Raw genomic sequence first — 23,891 nt, forward strand, 5'->3', positions numbered from 1 at the left:
GTTGGCAGCACTAGCGGTCTGCAACGCAAAAGACTGGGAGTGGACTCGAAAGATGCCCAGCCTGGCTCTGGACCTTTGGACAAAATCAACAAGAAGAAGTCTCTGGAGCAGCCCTCTGGTCACCTGTCACTTCTTCGAGGGCTGTCCAATGGGATCTGCGTTGTTTGGCATTTAGTAAGCGATTCATTCACGAATAACAATGGCTGTAACCTCACGATCGCTTTACGATCTGAGTTCTTCAGTAATTGTGACCTCTTTCTACTCGTTCAAAAGTGAGCTCAAGTCTATACCGGAACATATCTCGTGTGATATTTACTTTAAGGTGCGTGTCGTCCGTTCGCCTCTCCACAATATGTTGCTTTTGGTCGTCCTCTGACCTCTAACTTCTGTTACTGATTCCAATAGCTTTTTGTTTCAGCTGTATGAAGAGAAGAAAATCTGCGTTTTGGGTTTGGAGCTCATTGATTTGAATATTTTTTATAAAATGCTGAAGGTAACTCACAGAAAGACCCAGCTGCTTCAATGTTTCCAGGTATTGATTGTTGAGCACATAGTTATAGCTAGAACGTGGCTTTTGATAATTATCATTACAAACCTGTGGGCTTGCAGACCTTGATGGATCATGGCTTTAATATTTCAATGGAGCTGTCAAATGCATACGCAAGCAAATGTTTGCACTCTCAAATGTGCTCCGCACTTCAACAAACCATCGATTTGGGACTGACATTAGGTAAGTCACGCTTTATTGATCCAAGCTCATAGCCTCATGCTGCCCTTACAGTAAGTTATTATAGTTAAATATCCATAAGCATTGTTGAAGAAACCTTCCAAACCATCTACGTTTAATTATTTACGGGACCTCACATTGCCTATCCCTCTTGTAAAGTTTTTAGACTTCCTTTTTCTGATGCACACACTCCTTGTTAGCTTATCTTTAAACCTGCCAACGTATACTTTATCCTTGTTCACTGCTTGATTCCCTTATCACATCTTAGAATTCGGTTTTCAATTAAATCAAATTGTTACTTCAGTCATTGCTCATTATGTAACTCCATTAATCTTCCTGATCTTAAAATTGTTTCGTTTGTCAGGTGAATTTTTGAATGATGCTGGTTGGCAGAAGGACAGTGAAGTTGTGCTTATTCATTGTAGAGATCTCTGCCTGAGTGCCCCACAGACCCCTACATCTCTCAGAAAAACATTAGATTGTTATCACAAGTAAGTTTGATTTTAGCCAGCTAGCAGGGATTAAAGTCCCATAGGGATAGGCTGTGTGCACTTTAAATGTGCCTAAAACCTGCCTGAAGCCTTCAAGAGATAAAATTAATTAATACTTTTTCAAGAAAAAATTGGTGTAATTATATTGGCACACATATCCTTGAAAGGTGCTCTTTGCTGGCTGGTAATGTTTTATGACTTCCACTTTCACTGGTTCTGAACTTTTCTTTCTTGGCTCAAGCCTACTCAATGTGCAAGTTGCATCCAACCTTCTTCCTGAGGCTACTAGCACTTATCAGGAGATCAAAAAATTAATCCACACATTAAGGAAAATGGATGAACTTCCGAATTTGGCTGCTCTATATGATGAAATTTCTTCTTATTTTGTCACAATTTCTGAGTTCAATGAGGTTTGTTTTCCTATAAGCTCTTGGAGTGGTATCTTTGCTGGATCAGAGGTGAAGTGATTGTCTTTCCAGGCCCTAAAATGGAGTGCTGAATCCTTGAGAGAGCTTGTTCCTGGACTTCCGGCCAGTACAACTGTCAACATTTTGAGGCAACTGGCACACATTTGTTTTATGAGAGGGCAGTCTAAAAAAGCAGGAGTTCTAATTCGGCAAGCTCTACGAATAGCAAATGAAGTTTATGAGCCAAGTGACCATAGGCTACCTGATGTTATTATTGACTATGGAAATATCCTGTTGAACGATGATGCCGTTTGCTTTTGTCCTGAAGATCCCACTGGTGCAGGTAACAACCACAGTGTTGAAGTATTATCTAAAGCACTGGAAATGAGGAAGGCAATCTATGGCCACAAAAACATCTATGTGGCGTTTGCTTTGGAGGAGCTGGCCAATGCCTTGTATTGGAATGAAAAATATGTGCGAGCAAGGTAAATGCTTTTCTCTTTCTGCTTTTAGTGCTTTATTTATCATTCTCTTTTCTGTATGTTGATGAAAAACATTTATGTATTTGCCAATTTCTCAGGGAATGCATTGAAGAATCTATCAGTATCCAGGAGGCAATTCTGCCTCCCAATCATCCATTGTTGGCATCATCCTTAGGGGTCAAAGGTCTTATTCTGGAGGGCTTAGCATTTGAAGAAGACCCTAGCATTCCTGGTATGTTTCAAGTAATTTGATTTAAACTTTTTTCTACCCTCTAGCTATACCGTGTAACCCATCTAAATCATGTAGCTTAACGATTTTCAGATAATTCATTATTGCTGGAAGCTGAAAAACTTCACATCACTACACTGGAATTGACAATAAAAGCTCGTGGTATCAATAGTGAAGAGACAGCTCATTGTTATCATGAATTGGGGTCTTTCTACCATTTAATTGAGAAGTACAAGGTAATTAATTTTTGATTGAACCGCTTTCTTTTCTCCATGGACAAGGAAGAATTGATTGTCTCTGGTAAAACATATCCTAAGAGCTCATGATTGCTACTGTACGTTAATGTTCAATTTTCTGTGAAGCTAGGGGTTTGTCTACCTTGAGGCAAGGTTTTAATAATTTTTATGCACTGAGAAGTTTTAATTCTAGAGAATTGCTTGAGTACATTGTGATAAATCATGGCCACATTAAAAATGATGAACATGCCTAGAATCAGAACTGCTTTTCTCTGGCCTGTAATGATGTACTGGTATCTGTCGAGTTCAATGAGTGTCACCACACCAGTAGCATACAAGTCATTCATTTGCTTTTCTATCATGTTTTGCATTTGTCATTTGGTTTCAAATATAAATTCCAGTTTTATTCACCTTGCCTGTCATCTTTTCAGGAAGCAGAAGCGTTGTTGCTTCAAGCAGATGCAGTTAAGGAGAAGATTTTTGGGACAGAATACGGAGATCGTGTATCATCACTTAGTACTCTAGCATGTTTGTATGTGGACCTTGATCAGTACCATAAAGCTGAAGAACTATATTTACGCTCCATTGAAACAAGTATATCATTGACTTAAGATTGAGAGTGAAGTGATTGTGTCCTATCCAATTGTATAATTATTAGCCTCTATTGCAGGTATCAAATTTTATGGTGAGACGTACTCTGGTTTGAGAGAGGACTATGAAGGCCTTGTCCACTGTTATGAACAACTTGGCAACACAGAGAGGATGAACCACTACATTACCACTTTAAGTCATTGGGAAGCAGTGCGAAGGCATTTGAGTGTGCAGAACAACTGTAAAGACTTGGAAGAGAGTGGTCCCATTGTGCCACTTCCTGATCTCCTAAATTACTGTTTTAAAGACTGATAGGACTTACAATTTTACACATTGTATTTCGTCGGAGCAATTATTCTGTGCAGTGTTTAACTTTTTTCTTTGAAATAGAAAAAGTGGTTAAGCTTCAGTTGCAACAGTGCCAAAACAGACAAAATAACCAAACCATGCTACTTCAGCTGTTCACCCATAGCAGCCACGCAAGCAAGAACAAACAGGAAAGTAAAAATTTCGTTCAAGGACGTGACTCACCTCACCAAACAACGCGCATGTGCAACGCGACCGATGGAACGGGGCCAACCGTCCTTGTTCATGGACGAGCGGCCCAAGGCAAGGTAGGCCACCGCTTCGCGCTTCGCGCGAACAATCATGGAAAGTTTTGAATGAAAAATAAAAGTTAACATTTAAATTAAGTTTTTAATCTCAGATCACAAACACTCAACACCATTATATTATCACTGTTTGACAAGCTTTGGTAAACACAAACTACACTGCTCATTCTGATTAAGATGAGCATCTTTTATAAGGCAATAATACATTTTCCCAAATTAAGTTCATTTTTAATGAAGTTAAACCATCCTTCCCCGCATTCCAGTATAAAATATACTGCACTCCATGAACAAAAATTACAACAGTGAAAAAACCATGTGATGCAGCAATAAAAGACCAAAGGAACAACATTTTTGGCACAAAGTTTGTAGTCCCTTTTGAGTACAGCAACACATAAATAAGCAATAATTAAAATTATTCTAGGAAAAGCCTTTCCAAAAGAGAAAGGTGTGATACAAAAATAAACACAGTTTTAAAATTTATCTCAGGGTAATCACATTCAATATACGACTTAGAACATAAAAATAGTAAAAATATGCAAAATTTACTTAAAAGAAAAGAAATCAAAAGGAAAATGGTGAAAAAACAAATGTGAAAGCAGGTAAAATGCTATAAAACATGATAAAAACAGAAAAATAAATAAATTGGAGTTCTGGGAAAAGAGATCACAATTTGTAGAATTGTGGCAGATTTGGCAATGTTTCATGGGTTCATTAATTGGAAATGAATTTAAGCCAAAGGCACCACCAAATTGAAGAGCAATCATTTGTCATCATCTAAACATCCAGTTTCCCTCATGCATTATATTCTGGGAAAGCACATGTATCAAAACCGAATTAAAAGTGACTATGAACACTATAGCCCATATTACCGCTCTGATACTTATAGTTCATCATGTGAAGGTTCGGATCCTAGACTTAAAAGAACTTTCTCAACATGCTTGAGTATTTGGTCTGATCTTTGGGAATTAATTTCTTCTCCCTGGTCAGGATATATTGTTTGAGGATAATAGAACATGACAGTTGGATAGGCTCTAACATAAGCTTTGCGGCACATTTCTCTATGATCATCACAGTTCACTTTACCACATTTAACTCTGCCCTCAAGTTTCTGAAAATGTAGTGAGATGGAAAAAGTTGGTTATTAGAGATATATTTATTAATCACAATACATAAGAATTGTAAACTTGTTCCACGGATTACTACCTGGGCTAGCAGCTGAAATTCTGGAGCAAAGTGCTGGCAGTGTCCACACCATGGGGCATAAAAGTCAATAAGCCATGGCTTTTCACTGTGGAGAACATGCTTTTCAAATGTTTCTTCAGTGAGTTCTATCACTGAAGATGGGATAAATGTGAACAGCCAAGCCCGAATGGTATATGCATCTCTGTGGTAATCATTGTACATGCTGTAAGAAACAATACTTTAGTAAAATGTGAGCTTAACTCTGTATAATATGTGAAGAACTGATTGGAAGTTACATGAGGCTGAATAGAAATAAGGACTTGAATCCAGTGATCTACTTACGCAACAGAGTTGAGACCACGACTTCCAACAGGATATAATCGAATCGTGGGATACGAGCGGATACCTTGGTTTGCACATAGAGCCCTTTCAATTGTACAATCCACTTGAGCGATGAAAATATTAGGTATTCCCGAAACCATCTGAAAAACAATTTAAGCTGCATACACAACTACCTCTAAAATAACTAGAGACTTATTAAATAATTAATCAAACCTTGGCTAGTTTTCTCCACTGGTGTGCTAGTTCTTGACAGGCCCCACACCATGGAGCAAAAAAGTCTATAAGCCAAAGTTCTTCTTTGTTTTTATTTCCAACTTTCTCATAAAAGTCTGTTTCTGACAGCTTTGCAACTGTAATGAAAGAAACTATTATAAACCAAAATGGAAAGGAATTAAGTTGCTGGCATGTACCGTACACAATAGGTCCATGAAATTTGGAGGAGGCAAATGATACCATACCAGTTGGATTCAACATCTCTTGAATAAATTCAATAATTTCAGAGGCTGTATGGGCCCCCCTAAACGGCTCTGATTGAGTATTATTGAAAAACATTGTGGTTGGATATGCGTGGATATTGTAGCGTTGACAGAGGTTTGAATGAACGGTGCAATCAATTGTACCAAAATTGACCGAGTCCTCAAATTGTTGACTTGCTTTTCGAAGCTCTGGGAGTAGCTGCATACAGGGTGGGCACCATGGTGCATAAAAATCCACAAACCAGGCACTCTTTGTACCTGGCATAAAATAAGTTTCTTAGATTTTTAATTGAAACAAAATAGACTGTAGTTTTTTTCTTTCTTTAAATTGTTTCCTTACGATGTAAGCATACCTTCAAAGTTGTGCAGCACATCTGGAAAATCTTCTGAAGAGAGTGTGTGTAAGTTAGGAGCAGCACTACTCTCTTTGGCAAAGTTAGCAACATCATGTGCGATCTCCCGGCCATGATACACCTCAAATTTACCACCTGGCTTCAGCACAGCAAACATTGGATATCGATGAACATGCCACTTGGTACAAAGTTTGGAATGTTTCCCGCAATGCACCCGACCTGCACAGATAAATGAAAAATGAAGCTCAAGTTTTTCATTCTTGTTAGTGTTAAATAACAGTTACTAACCTATTCTCAGGGTGGGAAGAAGTGAAGGTAATTTCTTCAATTCTTTGGTTTGTTCCTCAGGTGAACCAATATAAAAGTAGACAAGCCAGGACGAGGAAGGGTCAAGGGAGAGTTGAGCATGAATTTCCTGTTGATGTAAATTTTATTAGAGCCCTTTTGATTTATTATTGCTTTGATTATTTAGTAAAATGTACCTGAAAGGCTTCCTCATCCAGATCAGCAGGATCTGGTAGAAGATTAAATATATGGCTAGTGATTTCCTGAGCATCATGACTATTTATGTCATGATAATGCCCATCAACTGAATCCATTCCACCTTCCCGTTTCCAAAAAACAATATTTGCTCCTGATGGACTCATTTCTTTGCACCATTCCTCATCTGTATCACAATCAATTGATCCCTGGCCAGCCAATCCCTCCTGTAATGTAATGTTTCAAGTTAAGCATATACCAGGTACAAGGATTCTGAAAGTGGCAAAAGGCAGTAAAGTGCAACTTTTTGAAAACAAAATATTACCAGAATGGAGCCAACTTTAAGGCGAGTTTCAGATGACGGACATTCTTCAAACTGCTTTCCTCCACACAGGAACAGAACCCAAGACAGCCCTCTATTAATATCAGATTTAATAAGATTCACCCACTGATTACTACGAATGTGAATAAGATTGGTTTTTAGCTTGCTTAAAACAAATTTACGGAGCTCTGGAAGAGATCTGTCATATTCATATTTATGTCCCTGTAATAAAAGATAATCATTAAATAGTTTCCAAAAATTTAAATAAACAAAAGCAACAGAGACAAGAACCACAATTACATGTTAACTCACACTTGGGTACAAGTAGAGTGAAGGATATGATCTTATGTTTAGACTTCGGCAAAGCTGCCACTCATCTTCACAATTAACAGCACCAAACCTTAAGACACCTTCCATTTCTTGTGCCAAAGTTCTCCATACAGGTGCAAGAGTGTGGCAATGAGAACACATAGCTGAATAAAAGTTAATGAACCATAGGCTATTGGAGTTGAGAACACTTTGCTCTGAAACAAATACAACAAACATATTACTTTAACATAGAGCCTTGATCATGTAATTTTATCTTTAAAAAATATTCAAGAACACCTACGAAAATCACTTCTGGTTAATGTTATAATTTCTTGGTCATCATCATAAATGCCAAAATTATCTCGATAGTATGAGTAGCTGTGATATTTTGGCTGCTGATTACTTGATCCTGGCAAGCCATCTTCTCCGTGTAGATCATATTTTTTTCTCAGGTCTTCATCTTTTAGAACTTCATATGCCCGAGTTAGTTTAATGAACTTTTCATGTGCGTTTTCATCATCCTGTGGGTTGCCAATTAAAAGAAAATAAATAAGAGCAAACATATAAGGCTGGAGAGTATTTTTCTTTCATTATTATCTTTACCTGGTTTTTGTCAGGGTGAAGTGTAACTGCTAACTTTTTAAATGCCTTTCTAATTTCTCTGGTGTCAGAATCTCTAGCTATTCCCAGTAACTGATAAAAGTCTTCACCAGCAAAAGCAACTTGAAAACACACGAGCAGAAAAAAAATGGCTGTAAAGGAATGCCTGAAAAGAAATTCCAATAAGTCAGTAAAATGAATGATACAGCAAGCAGAAGATACATGGCTCAACAGAAGACCCATTCATGAAGTTCAGCCAGTGTGGAACAAAAATCGACATCAATGATGCAAAGGACGAACCACACGACCAATACAAGCTAATCCAGCAAAAATACGAGGAATGAAATATCCTTTTTGAAGTCAATGCACTGTGCAGCAGACCAAGTATCCAAGAGAAGCTGTAGGTTAGGGCTATACCCTAAGTAGATACAGACAACGTAGTACGCCATAACCGTATTCAATGAAGAGTTTCAACACGCTTACATAATTGTTGTGTCAGGTTTAAACCATCAATACAGGAGAAAGTTGGACATGAGGAACAAAACTTTGATAAACAAATTAGGAGAGGCTCTTAGGACGCCGCCATCTTCACCGCCCACGCTTCTGCTAGCGGACCGGACGGGCTTTGCTAGCGCTGTGCGCGCCCTGCGTTCAAACTTTGAAACGGGGACACGGCTGGACCCGGCGGCGCCCGGGTCGCGGCACCGCACGGTACCGCAGGGTACCGCAGAGCTGCACCTCGAAATCCTTCCGCTTTGCCCAGCAGCACTGGCAGCGATCCGGGGCAGAGCACAGAAGCCGGGTGGTGTTTCGATTGCCGACAGCACTAGTGCGGAACATATGGCCACAGGACGCTGAGCTGGACCAATGACAGAGGCCTTTGTGGTGTCATGAGGGAGCTCCATTCGAACCTGGACCGCGGACCGGTTCCAGAGTTGCAGCAGTTGCAGGCAGGTTGCGGCAGTACGGCCTAAGCGCCTCCCACGCAGTGTGATCGAGATCGAAACAGGGACGAGAATGCGAGAGCTAATCGTTTTCAGGGGTCAAAAGGGGGCGCCCGTTTGGAAAACAACAGATGCCTTTAGGTGGGGAAAATGTTGGTCAAAACATCCCCGAGGACACGAGTTTTCGACACACTAAGCACCAACACATTACCATCCCACTGGTACACTTCAACCTGCAGAGTGCATGGCATGCACCTCTCCCAAGGCGTGTGCCTTGCAGTATGCAGTCCCGAGCACAGCTGCGAACTGTGTGCCTTTGCTGTGTGCTAACAGGGGCATAGAGCGACTTTTTGCCTTCGCAGGGGGCCGCCGCCCTCACGAGAGGCAAGTCAAGACAGACAAGAGAGCCGCCTGACGGGGAGGCAAAACGTCACACTTTGCACTCCTTGAAAAAAGTGGTAGCACTAGGTGCGGCGCAGCGGTAACTGTTCAATAAAAACAAAATTAAGTTACTGCCCCGAAAGTGAGGATATCACTGATCCCGCCCACCTCTTGTCACAGGACTTTTTTGGTCCAACGAATGATGAAATTTCAACTCATCCGTCGGTGATTCAACTTTGTGTCCAACAGATAAGACAAATTTTCCGACGTCTGTAGCAATTTACCATATCATTTTCCAATTTGTATCACCTGGTGGACACAAATTTGTCTCACCGACGGATGTGCTTAAAATTGCATCATTCATGGGACAAGAAACAGTCCAATGGTGCAAACTTTGCAGGGACTTTGAATCAGCCAGTAGCCCAAGACGCCCCGTCGTGAGGCTGCCCTGCGAGGCTGGCTGATAAGGACCGAGGCCCCTCTCGGGTACCTCTAGAGGACACCTCTGACGAGAAGACAGTCTCTGAAGCAGCCGCGGACTGCGACCGCGACTTCGCCCATCCACGGATACTGAACGCACCGCAGGTAGTTGCCCGGGTGCACTCGTCATTTTCGTATAGTAGTAAATAGAATGCATAATGCGGCCCAATAGTAGAAATTTTCCTAAATTAAGCTATTGATGGGTCTTTTTGGACCATTTAAGCTCAATTCGACTGGTTTGAGGCCGCGTTTGAGGCCTAAGTCACAGGATTTTACAGAGTTTACCTCCTCGGAGTCGCCGGAGTTTGGCATTAGAGGGAAGGATCGTTACTGAGATTTCGCCTGTACACACCAAATCCTTAAGCACTTTGTACACACTGTTTTGCTCATGCGTAAGCTTCTGCTCACTGTTACGCATAAAAAGTGTAATTTTTACGCTGTCATGGATAATATCATGCAGAAGCCTACGTATGTGCAACATAAAGGATGTGCAGAATGTTCCTCTTGCAGGCCATGGACACCACGACGGTCGCGGAGGGGCTGCTGGAGGACGACTTCCACACCATGGGCTGGGTGGACATAAGCGTGTTCGCCATCATGCTGGCCGTGTCTACCCTCATCGGGGTCTACTTCGCGTACTGCTCGCCGCAAGGCAACGAGTCGGAGGCGGACTACCTCGTCGGGGGCCGCAGCATGGGCACCATCCCCGTCGCACTGTCACTGTTCGCAAGGTAGCCTCATCCAGAAAAAACATTCAAATAAGTCAAATTGATTGGAAAGTTAAAGAGTGTAACTTCCACCAGCTTCATCTCCGGCATCGCGCTGCTGGGCTACCCCGCCGAGGTGTACGTGTTCGGCGGCCAGGTGGTGTACAACGCGCTGTCCTACCCGCTGACCGGGCTGCTCCTGGGCTACCAGCTGCTGCCCGTCTTCAGGAACCTCCGCACGCTGTCGGTGTACGAGGTGAGCCTCTTGGAATGCCCTCATCTGGCCTTCTGCGCACGAATTTCCCTCACAGAATGCCAAATTTTGGCTTGGCACTCCCGCGGTGCCCGCGGCCTGGGGCGCCAAATTTTGGCAATCTCAGAGAGGGAAATCCGGGGCCAGAAAGCCCTGCGCGTTGTAATGAAAACGTCTCGGATCGTTTTATTTTTTTGTTCCATGAATGATGCAACTTTGAGCATCTGACGGTGGTACGCCATAGTTTTACCAGTTGTACTCTTTATCCTGTTTGTTTGACACTGTCTTGTCCAGTACCTGGACCGCCGCTTCAGTCGAAAGGCCCGCTTCATCGCATCGTGCCTGTTCCTCGTCAGCCACGTGAGTGCGAAAAATCAACAGCGAGTTTATATGTGGAAAAGGAGATAAGGGCTAGCTGCGTGAGTGCGAGAGAGAGACAAGGCCCGCGGCCCGACGCACCGCGAATTAAACATATGACGTCACCTTCACTGTGATTCCAAAGGCTACAGATCGTACGATGCGATGCATTGAGAAAGTGACATGGCACCGTACGCGCAATGCCATGGCCACTCCGCACCTTACGTGCGATGCGGCCCGAAAATTCCCTATTCTAATGCATGGGAATTGCACTTTGCTTGACAAGCATCGCGCCACCAAGTAGTGCGATGAAAACGGGTTCAAATGCACAATGACACGATAATTACTCATTGCGTTGGGATTATCAGTGTCGCCGCTAAACTGCTCCGAAACCCCCCAATCGCAGCCGCACCCGTCGAAACAGAACTATGATGCCTTTCCTTTCTTTCCAGATTGTGTGGCTTCCGATCGTCATCTACGTGCCCGCTCTGGCGTTCGAGCAAGGTGAGTCGCAAAGCTCTGTATGTGATCCATGCACACCGATGGAAGAAAGGCATAAAAGCAATACCCTTTGGCGTTAACGATTGACGCGCAGATGGAACGGCGCGAATCGTTAACTGCTGTTTTAAACGGTTTCGGAGGACAGCGAGTGTGGCTCGGAATTCCCTACACAAGGCAGGTGTAAGTCATCCCTTTTTGGCGTAAAGCTCGAGGTTGTTTTTTTCTATTCCAGTTCTTGATTTAGCATGACTCCAGCGCCTGCGCACAGTGAACCTGAGAGTCCCAAGTCTAACGCAGAGGTTGAGAAAACTGTGGCTAAGTGGGGAAGTGAAAAAAGTTTCATCTGACACTCCTTTTTTTCGTTGATTGCAGTGACGAGAATCAACCTCCACGTGGTGGGGCCTGTAGTGTGTGTAATCTGCATTTACTACACCACGGTGGTGAGCAAGTCTGCTGCTGATAATGCCCCGACACTCGGTAAACGAAATTCTCTGGATACCGAGCGAGGCGGAGCGAGACTTCTTTCTTTCGGATGCGCTATCTTTAGCCGGCCGCCTCGTTCTAGTTTCGAGACTTTCATTCACCGTGCCGATACTGCATGACAATTTGGAACTGACCCTTTGTGTTTCGTCAGGGAGGCGTCAAGGCCGTGGTGTGGACAGACGCGGTGCAGGCCGTCATGATGCTGCTCTGCGTGGGGCTGGTGGTCGCCAAGGGCGTCATGGAGGTGGGCGGGCTGGGCACCGTGTGGCAGCGGAACATGGACACGACGCGTCTTGAAGCCCCAGTGTGAGTGCAGCCCTGCAGCCCTGCAGCAGGGACTCCTCTGCTCGGATTTATTTGTGGTGCCGCTGTCAAATAAGGGGGAAAGGGGGGGGGGCGTCGACCCTAGTACGCCCAAAATTAATCTATCGGGATTTAAAAATACCCCGATAAGAGATGTCAGCGAAACCTAAATTAACGTGAAACTCGTGCCCACGACAAACCAATCATCCCACATTATATGATAAAATGTGGGATACGTACGATAAAAAATGTGCAAAATGTGCGTTTTGTTCAAATGTAAACGTGCCGTGCTATAAAAAACAATGCATTTCGTTTCGAAGTCACCGGAGTGCGTGGAGTGGCGAAAAATGGCAATATTTTATTAAATATTTTTATTCAATATTTTTATTAGGTAGGCGAAATATAGGTAGGCGAAATAGACAGGTAGGCGAACATTTAGGTAGGAGAAATGATATAGACTCCAGACGCCTCATGTTCGCAGCTGGGACTTGGACCCCACCACTCGGCACACCATCTTCTCGCTGATACTGGGCGGCGTGGTGCGGCACACGGCCGACCTGGGCCTCAGCCAGAGCATCATCCAGCGCTACATGGCCCTGCCCAGCCTGCGCGCCTGCTACCGCGCCACGGCCATCTTCATGGTCTGCACCGTCTGCCTCAACCTGCTGGCCTGCTTCTGCGGCTTCACGGCGGCCGCCTACTACCACGACTGCGACCCGCTCACCGTCGGGGTGCGTCACATACTCAGAGATATATAGTTCCCCTTGGGTCTTCATCGGCCTCCCAACGCCCTCTGGAAAAGGAGAGAAATGCAATGTGCACTACAAACCTGACAGTCTCCTAAGAACACATTCCAATGCATACCTGCAAGTACACTTACAAATGCAAACTCCGCCAGGAATACACTTAGAATGCATTATGCGCGTAGCATAGAGTTACGTGTTTGCTTGCCAACGTATGCTCTTTCGAAGTGTGTTCTTGCAAGTAGGCATATGGAAGAGCACTTAAGTAGGCAGTCAGGTTTGTAGTTCGAATGGCGTGCTCTGAAGCACGCGCCTCGAAGTGTGTCCGTCCCCTGTTCCAGATCGCCCAGAAGAGGGACCAGATCGTCCCCATGTTCGTCCTGGACGTGCTCGCCAACGTGCCAGGGCTCACGGGCCTCTTCATCGCCGGCGTGTTCAGGTGCGACGAGTCCACCGAAGGTGTTGAGCTGGCTGGGGGAGGGGGAGGGGGAAATGGGGGGGGGGGGGGGGGGGCGTCGCACCTTGCCCCTGTAAGCAGGCAACAACTGCAATATCCGCTCCCTGTCCCTCCTGAACAAATCTCTGGATCCGCACTGCAAATCCAAGTGTGGAACAGTAACACTATTTTGCGGGCGACAAACTTCCTCGAGCACACAAAATGCGCTAGCTCTTGGGCAAAATACGTGCACACCCGAACGTGGGCTCGGCGAAAAGGGTATACGGCAGATGGTTGTAGTTCCCCCGCTGACTGTCCGCCGCCTCCGCCCGCAGCGCCGCCATGAGCTCGCTGTCCACGGGGCTCAACTCCATCTCCGCCGTGGTGCTGGAGGACGGGCTGCGCAGCATGGCCGGCAGGTCGCCCTCGGAGCGCCAGACGCGCTGGCTGCTCAGGGGGGTCGTGGTGGGCGCGGGGTTGGTCTGCCTCGCCCTCATGTTCGTCGTGGAGCACCTCGGCATGGTGGTCCAGGTACTGTACACCGCACTGCAATTCCAGTCACTCCAGTGGCGCTCTGTTTGGAGTGCCAAAATCTGGTCTCGTGCCTCGGTCAATGCCCTGCTCCCTGCCTGCATTCCGCAGCTCAACGCGAGCCTGTCGGCCATGGCGGCGGCCCCGCAGTTCACGCTCTTCATCGCGGGGCTGTTCCTGCCCTGGGTCAACACGCGCGCCGCGCTGCTGGGAGCGGCCGTGGCGGCGGCCATGGTGGGCGTGACCGTCATCGGGGCGCAGGCCAACATCCTGAGCGGCGCGCTGCAGTACACGCCCAAGCCCGTGTCCGTGGACGGCTGCCCGCACCTCGCGCCGCCCAACGTCACCCTGGCGCACCTCAGGCCGCACGACAAGTAGGACCAGCAGGACGCGTAGGGCAAGGATCATTTTGCACAAGTTGAAGCGAAATGTTTTGAGAGTACGCTGTGCTTGCAGCTCCGAGGTGTTCTGGCTGTTCCGCATATCCTACCTGTGGTACCAGCCGCTGGCCATCCTGACGGGGCTGCTGGTGGCAAGCGTGGCCGCGCTGGCCGGCTGGCGCAACGACCTGGCCGACGTGGACCCGCGCCTCGTGGCCCCGGTGTCGCGCCGCTTCCTGCCCGAGGGCAAGTACCGCGGCGACGACCACGGCGATGACCCCGCCACCCAGGAGGCTCTGCTGCTCGAGCTTCGGACCCTAAGCGCGGCCAAGGACGCGGCCAAGGAATAGTCAGCTAGACTTTAGTGTGTGGCCCCACGTCCTGCGGGCTGATTGGAGTCGTGTGGTCGCTGGGGGCCGGATAGAGCCGGTCAGCCAGAAAAAGGGGTCGCTCACTGCTGCTGCTTCTATCGCACCTCTACGACGGTAGAGAGACACGTCGACGAAAGCATGCTGTATGGAACCACCCTGCTGCGCCCGGACAGGACTCTTTTTCCCCCTCGCTCGCTGCTGAACTGCCACAAACATGACATGTTTGTAACATTGTTACATCCGACGATCTGTACCTGTATTGTAAAAAAAAACATTCGTGCCAAAATAAACACTGTCATGTCGCTACTTGTCATTTTCGACGTTCCCCGTTTCAGAAAAGTGCCCCAGCAGCACACTGTGGCGAATGCAGCGGATCGATCCGCGTCCACATGTGACGTAGACGTAACAGCCTCCCCCCCTTCCCCGCGAGCTGTCCGCGCCGGCGGGACAAGGACAAAGCAGAGGGAAGTCCCGTCTGGAATCACCTCAGGAGATGAAATTAGGTACGTAAATTATTATAAATGGTCAGTTAGTTTATTTCGCATATAAAAATATTACAGCTTAATTAAATCATAATAATCCGCCTTCATCATTAAGGTCGTATAACTTGCAGTAATTTATTTTGGTGAATATATAAAGGGTTCTCAAATTACCAGAAGGCATCGGACCTAAAATGAAGACTAGATCAACCTTACTGTAAGAAATACAAAAATATACTTTTGGCACTAGGCAGGTATAAGGTGTGTGATGAAGACATGATTCACTCAATTAAACAACATGAACTCTCTCGTAAGTTAACTAGCTTAATATGTACATAGCGTGAAGTTTTCATTATACAAACGACTGATAAATAATGAATGAAGAAGTTAAAATTTAACACTTTATATTTACAAAGAAATAATGGTTGACCCATAAAAGACACTAAACCAGGGTAAAGAAATTCCCTTATCTACCATCTAGGCTTACGAGAGTGAGTTCTAATGCCGTTTCTGTTCAGTGAGTAATCATTCCATCAACTTGATACCGTGGCAAGTTTCAGTCCTTAGCGATTCCATACAATCATTTTGTTATTCATTTCAGAGCTTTTAACAATCAATACATTACATTACATTATTTAAAATTACATAAAGTCCTACTATCATACAATACAAAATATCTGTTACACTTTAAATAGCACATCACTTTAGAGTCTATTGGATTGAGTCAGATAGGCGGGCCAACAGGACTTTTGGGGAGGTCTGTTGAGCATGAGTTGCCTGCGGGCCGCCGAAGTGGTTCCCGGCCACTTTATAGTGAGTCGAAGTTTGAAATGTCGCTGCCCTGAAAAACAACAATTTGCAAAATGAATGTCAGAAAATGGAAAATGACGCGAGTTGTGGACACCTGTAGATACGCACTCTATCTGGCTGGTATAGATGTGTCTGTGGCATGAGGAATGTCGATCCTAAGTCCCTCTCCACCATTGTATGGCTTTCCTAAGCAAATGAATACACAATGTGTCAATAAGCATCACAACTCCTGGCCTGGCACTTACTCGCACACAGACGTGCGCACTTACATCGTTGTTGTTGTGATTTGAATGCGAAGACGGCTTCGACGAGGCGTAGTTGGACACGTGGCTGTGGATGCACCTGGTGGGCGGCTGGATGGTGGTCTCGTCGCAGGACCGAGCTTCCGACACCGTCCTGAAAAACCGCAACGCGTACAGGACACAGCAGACGACAGGGAAAGAAGGAGGGAGAGAAAACAAAGAGACAGCGAAGCAAGGAAGTGCCAAACCCGAAGGAAAGGAGAGGAAAATCTCCAGTAACGCGGTGATGCGGGCGAGCGGCAAATTGAACCATAGGAGGACAAACTTTTGGCTTCGGCTCTGCGGACTGGAAGCTTACTATCGTCTACACGACAAGAAATTACAAAATAAAGACAAATTCAGCTCTAGCATGATGTTTGGAACCACTGCGCCTGTTCATTAAGCTCGTCTTCTCTCTTCCTCCCTTGGGACCTCTGCGGGGAATGGCCAACCGGAAATCCATTTTCACATTGTCTCAAATATCTTTCGAAATGCGAGCACCGATCGGCTCAAGGTAGATCAGACTGTCGACCGACATGATAAGGCTATCCTACAAATGTTAAGGAGATGTGGAGAAATTTTGAAAATGAATTTTGATATGGGTTACCACCCCTGGCTATGACGGGCCTCAGAAAGTGATCGAAGTCGCGCACTCTCTAGAGTGCAGATGCCTTCACCGGAAAGGAAAGGGGCCACACAGAAAAAGGGACAGGAAAGTGCAAGAGTGGAAGAAAACCGCTTACAGGTCTGCGAGCCTCGCGGCAAGCTGGTCTTCGGGACATCCGTGGGGCGCCACACTGTGAACAGACAAGGGTCAACACAACGGCACAGCACGCCTCACCACACTGCACTCAACGGATGTGCACTCAACTCGGTTAAGTGGCATCAGAAAAGAAAGCAAGTCAAGCTATCCTGATCAAAGACCAAAGTACTGCAAGTTGATGTTTCGAAGGCTGCCTGTGAGCTAGTCCTTCATCTGCGCCAATTACATTGTCGAACGCTTCGGCATGGTTCTTTACCATGCTCGTTTGACTGACAAATAGCTTAAGCTACCAAGCCCTCATTTTCATGTTTTCAAAGGATTGCACCTTGAGTGCTACTAAAAAGATGGGTATGAATGGATATCAAAAGATAAAGAAAACCTAACCTGCTGCAGAACCAAAGGCTAGCCGAACCCTACAACGACCACGTGCAAGCGTCGGCCTCACCTGTCGCCCACGCGGGTGCGCTGCGTGTCGAAGCGGTGGTCGTGGTGGTGGTCGTGGTGGTAGTGCTGGTGGTGCGAGCTGACGTCGTCCCTGGACACGTCGTCCCTGGAGGACGCGTCGTCGTCCGCGTCGAGGGCGTGGCGTGCGGGCCGGCCCACCGTGGCCGAGACCTCGAAGCCGGCCGACACGAGGGCGCCGGTGGAGGACGGCTTCCTGGGCGCAGGGCCCTTGCGGTGTGACGGCGCTGGCGGCGGCGGCGGCGCGCTCACGGCACTGGTGCCGCTCTGCTTGCGGCTCTGCGGCGCGCCATGCTGGCCGAGGCCGAGACCGCCGTGGCCCTGCTGCGGCGCCGCCTGCGCACTGCCCTGCGAGTGCACCGCCGTCTGCGGCGCGGCCTGCGGCACGGCCTGCGCCATGTGCACCGGCGTGGGGCTGTCCAAATACGCCAGCAGCTTGTGCTGCGGGTCCGGCTCGCCCGTGAAGGTGGACATGGTGGCGCCGTGCGGCGACATGGGCGCGGCCGCGCGGTACTTGGCGCGGGGGATCATGACGGTGAGCGAGCGGTCGCGCTGCTCCATGGTGCCGACGGGCGAGCCCAGGCCGACGGAGCCGCGGTCCGTGCGCTCCACCACCATGGCGGCGTCGGCGTGCGAGCCGTGCGCGCCGTGCGGCACCGACACCTTCTTCATGCCGGTCTTCTTGGGCTTGGCGCTCATCGTGTGCATGGGCTGGAAAGGAACAATACACAATCGTCAGGAGCAGGCTACGGGACGTTGAAGCAAACTAAATTCCATCTGCATTATGACTGCAAGGTAGGGGTAAGTTGGGGAAGAAAAGTACACCCTTATGAAGCTGATGAGAGTGAAACCTTGACGACCTCCTCACCTGGTGCATGGCGGTGACGTACGGCGGCAGCGGCGAGTTGTCGACGGAGCCCTCGCTGCTGGTGTCGTGGATCATGGCGCGGGTGTCGTGGTCGCGGTGCGACGGGCCGCGGTAGCGCAGGAAGCCCTGCTGCGGCTGCGGCCGGCTGGGCCTGCGCTGCCGGCGGCGCGCGCACGTCATGACGCAGCACACGACCAGCAGCAGCAGCAGCCCGCCGCCCACCGTGCCCAGCGCGATGAGGAGCACCTTGAGGTTGACGTGGCAGTGCTGGCCCGTGTACCACTGGAAGCACTCGCAGACGGGCCGCTCGTTGGGGCCGCGAGAGTAGCAGGTGCCGTGGTAGTGGCACTGCTCGCAGCCCACCGGCGAGCACGTGCGCCCCGGGAACTGGGGGTTGTCGGACACGTCGGCGTAGCCCTCCTTGCAGGAGCAGGTGTAGGTGCCGCGCAGGTTGAAGCAGCGCGCGTGCTCGGAGCAGTCGTGGAAGCGCGGTGCGCCCACCGCCAGCCCGGCCTCGCACTCGTCGAAGTCGGCCGCGTCCAGCTCGGGCAGCATCTCGCGCGCCGCGAACACCTCCGTGCCGCCGAGGCTGAAGTTGGTGGCGCGCAGGCTCTTGCGGAACACGTCCTTGAGGCGCACCTCGTCCGTGTTGTCGGACAGCTGCACGTAGAAGTTGACGACGGCGTGCTCGTCGTCGTGCTGGCCGGCCGGCGCGAAGCCCTGCAGCACCACGCCGTGCGCCACGTCGCGCAGCTCGCTCTGCATCACCACGCGCTCCAGGCCCTCCTTGGTGGCCTCGGCCAGGCGCGCGAACCGCGGCGACGCGGGGTCCGACAGCCAGTCGGCGAAGCGGACGCGCTCGCCGCCGTGCCGGTCCAGCGCCAGGCGCATGCTGTACGTGTAGGTCGCTGTGGGGGCAAGGGCAAGGCAAACTCGGCGTCAAGTGGCTTCCAAGAGCGCTACACTGGAAACACGTCTGACGGAGGCGAACGCCTGGGAGGTAGGCAGCATCGGCACTTGCGTGCGCGCAACCGGTTGGGTTGCCTACCCGCCAGGCGCTCTGGCCCTGGAGACCGGCCCTAAGTACTCACGTTTGCACGGCTGGTCGGGGAACATCCTGGCGAAGCCGGGCCTGCAGACGCAACGCATGACGCCCATGATCCGCTGGCACAGCTCGTTCCTGGCGGGCGAGCACTCCGGCACGCACTGCACGGCCATCATCTCGGCCTCGGCCTCGGCGTCGCCGTCCACGGCCTCGGCCTCGTCCACGTCGTGTCCGGTGCCGCCGGCTGGCCGCACGGCGGGCGGCGACGCGACCAGCACGCCGCCGAGCAGCACGGCGTTGTTCTTCACCTCGTTGGTCTCGTCCGCGTTGGTGGGCTCGTCGTCCGCCGAGTGTGGTGGCACCTTGTGCACCTGGAGGCGGGCGTGGGTTTTAGGTTAATCAAAGGAACAAATATATTCCGCTTACGTTCTTACCCGTTCCAAACTACGAAACTTGGCGAATTTCATTTGCATCTAAGATAAGATTTTTTAATCGAAAACAATAAGATACGATCGTCTATCCGGGAACTGTAAGATTAGATCTTATGAAGAGAGCCCTTGTATGCAGTCGCGTTGGAATACAACTCACCTCCACCGTGCCCGGCTTCTGGTCCGTCATGACGAGGAAGATGGAGTCCTCGCCGTCCTCCTGGTGCGTGATGATGTCGTCGTCGTCGTCTTCGCTGCCTCCAGGGTGCCCCGAGGCCGAGGAGGACACGTGCACGTCGATGGTGTCGTGCTCCGGGTAGGGTGTGGGAGACACGGCCCACGGCGGGTAGACGGTGGGCAGCACTGGCGGCTCGGCCGTGTGGGTGTGCGTGTGCGTGGTGGTGTGCGACACTGTGGTGGTGACGGTCTCGAACACGGACGTGGGCTTAACCAGCGTCTCGGTCTCCGTGACCGTGTCGACGCGCGTCGAGGTGGTCGTGGAGGTGAGCACGACCGTCTGCGTGGACGGCACCTGCCCTTCGCTGCCCCGCACCACCGTGGTCTCCGTCGTCGTGAGCACGAGGGTCTCGGTGTGCGTGATGAAGCGCGTGGGCTGCGGCGCGGGGCTGGCGGCGCTGGAAGGCGCGGGGGCGGCCGCTGGCGGGGAGGCGTCCGAGAAGGCGGGGCGTCGCGGCGCGTCGTCGGCGGGCCGCTGCGGCGCCGGGATGTCGTCGCCGGGCTGAGGGCGGCGCGGCGGCGCGCGGTACGGCGGGCTGGCGTAGCGCGTGTGCGAGTTGGTGTCCCTCGTCGGCGACGGCGTGAACCTCTCCGTGGTGGTGGGCCGCGTGAAGCGATTGGTGGATCCGTGATGTCGCGTCAAGTATACCCTGGTGGGCGGGGTGCTCGGTGCCTGGCTCGACTTGCCCGAGAAGCTGGCCAGTGGCGTGGCGATGGAGCTGGGCACCACACCGGGCACCGCGGGCTCCGAGCTGGCCACGCTGTCCGCCGCGGGGCTGGCCGTCCACCGGTTGCTGGGCGTCGGCCGGCCGCGCGTCGTGGTGGGCGCGATGTCCTGAGGGCTCTGCAGCGGGCTGAGCGGCGTAGTGGCCGCGAGCTGCGGCGGCGTAGGCGCGATGCCGGGCGCGGCCGCGGGGCTCGCGCTGTCGCCTCTGGCGGGCTGCCTGGACGGCTTGCCGAACGGCCGCAGCGGTCGAATGAACGGCGACGGCGGCCTCCTAGTGGAGGGCGGCGGGGCGATCGGCGCCGAGGTAGTCGTGCTGGATGAGGTGGTGGTGGCAGGCGTGGTGGTGGTGGTCGTGGTGTAGCGTTTGGGGGCTTCCCACGTGACCGCGTGCTGCACCGTCTCGCCGGGCTGCGACCCTGGCTGGGACCCTGGCAGCGTGATGGTGGGCAGCGGCTTGGCCATCTCCAGCACGGGCGGCCTGTTGAAGGGCCGGCCTTCCGCGGGTGCGGCCGAGGGCGCGGCGGGCTGGGCAGGGGGCACGCTGGGCCGCGCGCTGGTCTGGGGAGGCTCTGTGGGCGGCTGCATCGTGTCTGCGGGCGGCGGCGGCATCTCGAACTTGTATGGCGGCGGCGGCCGCTTCCTGATGGGCGGTCGCCTGTGCGGCCGGCCGGTGGTGGTCGACGGCGTGCCTGCGGGCGGCGCAGACGGGGGCGGCGTGGGCGGCGCCATGCCGAGCACCTGGTCGTCGTGGGACGTGCGGTCGCGGTCCCCGGCAGTGGTGGGCCGGCGGTCCGGTCGGCCCTTCGCCGGCTTGTGCGGCACTTGGTACGTCGGCGTCGATGGCGGCGGCGGCGGTGGCGTGTCTCCGTAGTGCGGGACGTCGGGCTTGGGCGGCGTCGCGTCCACGGAGTGCTGCGGCAGTGGCGGCAGGTTGATGGGGATGGGAGAGGCATCGATGGGCTCCAGCTTGTTGTCTGGACGCTGCTCGAAGATAATGGTGGACTTGATGGGAGACTCGATGTCGAAGTTGACGGGTTTGGTTGAAGGTCGCTCCACAGGCACCTGAACGGGCACCTGAATGGGCACCTGGATTGGCGGCAACTGGATCGGCACTTGGACGGGCACTTGTCCGGGGCCGGGCCTCTCGAAGCGGAAGGGCTCCTGAGGCCTGGGGGCGTGGCTGTGGTGGCCCTGGCCGTGGCCCTGGCCGTGCCCGTGGTGGGGGTGGAGGTGCGGGATGACGGGCCGCTCCGTGGTCTTGGCCTGGTTGGCCACCTCCAGCTCGATGGGCACCTGTCCTGGGCGCAGCGGCCTGGCGTTGGACTCCTGGATCAGCTCGCCGCCCTCCGACTCGATGGGCTCGTCCTGGTCGTCGCCGTCGTTGTCCGGGGCTGGCGGGGCTGGCGGGGCGGGCTGGGCCTGGGGCTGCGGGCGGCCTTGAGGGCGGCCTTGGGGACGGCCGCTCGGCACCGGGGGCGGCACCATGTAGTCCACGGGCTCGTCCAGGCCGCCGGGACCGCGCGGCGGCGCCGGCACCAGGGAGGACGGCTGCTGCTGGATCTGGTGAAGAAGCTGCTGCTGCAGCTGCTGCTCGCGAAGGTGTTGTTCGTGGATCTGCTGCTCCCGCAACAGCTGCTGTTCGTGGAGCTGCTGTTCTTTCATTTTCTGTTCGTGAATCTGTTCCCGGACCTTCTGCTCGTGAATCTGCTCCCTGACCTTTTGCTCGTGAATTTGCTGGTCCCTTAACTTCTGCTCTTGGATTTGCTGCTCCCTCACCTTCTGCTCGTGGATTTGCTGCTCTCTTAAGTTTTGTTCGTGAATCTGCTCCCTTATCTTTTGCTCCTGTATCTGTTCTCTGACCTTCTGCTCGTGAATTTGTTCCCTTATTTTCTGCTCGTGAATGTGCTGCTCCCTGAGCTTCTGCTCTTGAATTTGTTGCTCCCGGAGCTTCTGCTCATGAATCTGTTGTTCTCGCAGCTTTTGTTCGTGAATCTGCTCCCTGACCTTCTGCTCGTGAATTTGCTCCCGCAGCTTCTGCTCGTGGATCTGCTGCTCGCGCAGCTTCTGCTCGTGCTGCAGTTGCTGTTCGTGCTGGATCTGCTGCTGGTGGAGGTGGTGCTGCACCTGGTGCTGCTGGGAGAGCGGGGGCTCCTCGAAGCCGCCTCGGTGTGGCACCTCGTTGACGAACGCGTTGGGTTGGTTGTGATGGTGGTGGTGCTGCTGTGATGGCGGCGGTGGTGGTGGTGGTACCAAGAGGTCACCCTCGTCACCGATGTGCTGCGGAGGGCGTGGCGCGGGATGTTCCTGGTGGTGGTGATGGTGGTGGCCGTGGTAGAGGGGCGCGCCGACCTGTACCTCGTTGTGCAGCGGGATGCTGGGGCCGTGCGCGGGCGCAGGGAAGGGCGCGCGTCCTGGTGGCGGCGGCCCCTGCACGGAGGGCCCCTGCACGGAGGGGCCCTGCACGGCGTTGCCGGCCGAGATCTGCACCTGGATGCCCTCCGGCGGGATGGGCACGTCCATACGGATGGCCGAGCTGGGCTTGGGCACGCCGGTGGGGTCGACGCCGGCGTGTGCCGAGTGCGAGGCGCTGGGGTCGGGGTCCGGGTACGGCAGCGGGTCGTCGAAGTACTCGCCCCTCTTGCCGTGCTCCAGTGTGTCGCCGCTGTAGATGAGCGCCGTGCTGCTGCCGTGTGGGATGAGCACGTTGGCCACCTGCGACGGCTGGATGTTGACGAGCAGGGGCTGCCCGGAGGCGCGCTCCACTACCTGCGGGTTGCCGGGCAGGATGATGGGGACGGTGATGGTGTCGGGCGTGAGGTGCTGCTGGTCCACGTTCATCTTCTGGCTGACGGGCCGGCCCAGGAACACGGTCTGACCCTGGGGCACCACGGACACCTGCGTGGGGCCGAAGTCGCCGAAGTCGCCGAGGCCCAGCGGCGCCAGCGAGTGCGAGCCGACCACCGTCAGCAGGGGGCCCACGGCGTCCTGCAGCGGCTGAGGTTCGGGCTGCAGCTGCTGGTGTTGCTGGTGTTGCTGATGCTGCGGGTGCTGCTGGATGTGGTGTTGCAGGTGTTGCTGGTGCT

At 51.6% G+C, this 23,891-nt stretch overlaps 4 protein-coding genes across 6 annotated transcripts in view; 2 read left to right on the top strand and 2 right to left on the bottom strand.

Annotated features, from left to right (window-relative positions):
• Positions 1 to 28: 28 nt before the first annotated feature.
• Positions 29 to 3,851, top strand: LOC117641687 (amyloid protein-binding protein 2-like). Of its 2 annotated transcripts, none has more exons than XM_034379203.1 (10): positions 29 to 322; positions 419 to 532; positions 610 to 730; positions 1,092 to 1,218; positions 1,460 to 1,628; positions 1,698 to 2,110; positions 2,206 to 2,339; positions 2,430 to 2,572; positions 3,004 to 3,166; positions 3,231 to 3,851. In XM_034379203.1, the coding sequence occupies exons 1-10, from the start codon at positions 200 to 202 to the stop codon at positions 3,473 to 3,475; spliced, it is 1,752 nt and encodes a 583-aa protein (XP_034235094.1). In that variant the 5' UTR covers positions 29 to 199; the 3' UTR covers positions 3,476 to 3,851. The 2 variants fall into 2 exon arrangements, with proteins under 2 accessions (XP_034235094.1, XP_034235095.1); XM_034379204.1 differs by having other exon boundaries at positions 35 to 322; positions 3,243 to 3,851.
• LOC117641686 (dnaJ homolog subfamily C member 10-like) lies at positions 3,840 to 8,481 on the bottom strand. Its single transcript, XM_034379202.1, has 13 exons — positions 8,322 to 8,481; positions 7,842 to 8,004; positions 7,540 to 7,759; positions 7,242 to 7,453; positions 6,933 to 7,151; positions 6,610 to 6,834; positions 6,416 to 6,542; positions 6,128 to 6,346; positions 5,757 to 6,032; positions 5,512 to 5,648; positions 5,299 to 5,438; positions 4,978 to 5,179; positions 3,840 to 4,882 (listed from the first exon to the last, which is right to left on the bottom strand). Coding segments are annotated over exons 1-13 (2,370 nt in total). The 5' UTR covers positions 8,324 to 8,481; the 3' UTR covers positions 3,840 to 4,654.
• Positions 8,482 to 9,610: 1,129 nt separating this feature from the next.
• On the top strand, positions 9,611 to 15,019 carry LOC117641379 (putative sodium-dependent multivitamin transporter). Of its 2 annotated transcripts, none has more exons than XM_034378644.1 (12): positions 9,611 to 9,748; positions 10,154 to 10,374; positions 10,447 to 10,606; positions 10,898 to 10,963; positions 11,413 to 11,464; positions 11,834 to 11,901; positions 12,096 to 12,250; positions 12,729 to 12,978; positions 13,332 to 13,429; positions 13,762 to 13,957; positions 14,069 to 14,331; positions 14,414 to 15,019. In XM_034378644.1, exons 2-12 carry the CDS (start codon positions 10,157 to 10,159, stop codon positions 14,685 to 14,687), a joined length of 1,800 nt encoding a protein of 599 aa, XP_034234535.1. In that variant the 5' UTR covers positions 9,611 to 9,748; positions 10,154 to 10,156; the 3' UTR covers positions 14,688 to 15,019. The 2 variants fall into 2 exon arrangements, with proteins under 2 accessions (XP_034234535.1, XP_034234534.1); XM_034378643.1 differs by having other exon boundaries at positions 9,661 to 9,748; positions 10,138 to 10,374.
• Positions 15,020 to 15,220: 201 nt separating this feature from the next.
• Positions 15,221 to 23,891, bottom strand: part of LOC117641047 (mucin-17-like) — a 100,859-nt gene continuing 92,188 nt past the window's right edge. The window contains 13 exon segments of the mRNA XM_034378145.1: positions 15,221 to 16,028; positions 16,106 to 16,183; positions 16,267 to 16,393; positions 17,022 to 17,075; positions 17,487 to 17,730; positions 17,848 to 18,214; positions 18,372 to 19,279; positions 19,463 to 19,619; positions 19,668 to 19,787; positions 20,005 to 20,470; positions 20,612 to 21,286; positions 21,515 to 22,173; positions 22,291 to 23,859. Coding sequence (XP_034234036.1) covers positions 15,996 to 16,028; positions 16,106 to 16,183; positions 16,267 to 16,393; positions 17,022 to 17,075; positions 17,487 to 17,730; positions 17,848 to 18,214; positions 18,372 to 19,279; positions 19,463 to 19,619; positions 19,668 to 19,787; positions 20,005 to 20,470; positions 20,612 to 21,286; positions 21,515 to 22,173; positions 22,291 to 23,859 — 5,457 coding nt within the window. The 3' untranslated portion in view covers positions 15,221 to 15,995.

Source organism: Thrips palmi, unplaced genomic scaffold (assembly GCF_012932325.1).
Source record: "Thrips palmi isolate BJ-2018 unplaced genomic scaffold, TpBJ-2018v1 HiC_scaffold_15, whole genome shotgun sequence".
In the NCBI taxonomy this organism is placed as follows: domain Eukaryota; kingdom Metazoa; phylum Arthropoda; class Insecta; order Thysanoptera; family Thripidae; genus Thrips; species Thrips palmi.

Bases quoted from the DNA above. Each gene is read 5' to 3' on its own strand.
- LOC117641687 (XM_034379203.1), top strand. From the start codon at position 200: ATGGCTGTAACCTCACGATCGCTTTACGATCTGAGTTCTTCAGTAATT. The intron at 533-609 runs GTATTGATTGTT...GTGGGCTTGCAG, and splicing joins AGCTGCTTCAATGTTTCCAG to ACCTTGATGGATCATGGCTT. The intron at 1,219-1,459 runs GTAAGTTTGATT...TCTTGGCTCAAG, and splicing joins ACATTAGATTGTTATCACAA to CCTACTCAATGTGCAAGTTG.
- LOC117641686 (XM_034379202.1), bottom strand. The intron at 7,152-7,241 runs GTGAGTTAACAT...CTTTTATTACAG, and splicing joins CACTCTACTTGTACCCAAGT to GGACATAAATATGAATATGA. The intron at 5,180-5,298 runs GTAAGTAGATCA...TGTTTCTTACAG, and splicing joins CGTGGTCTCAACTCTGTTGC to CATGTACAATGATTACCACA.
- LOC117641379 (XM_034378643.1), top strand. From the start codon at position 10,139: ATGTTCCTCTTGCAGGCCATGGACACCACGACGGTCGCGGAGGGGCTG. The intron at 11,902-12,095 runs GTGAGCAAGTCT...GTGTTTCGTCAG, and splicing joins GCATTTACTACACCACGGTG to GGAGGCGTCAAGGCCGTGGT. The intron at 13,430-13,761 runs GTGCGACGAGTC...CTCCGCCCGCAG, and splicing joins TTCATCGCCGGCGTGTTCAG to CGCCGCCATGAGCTCGCTGT.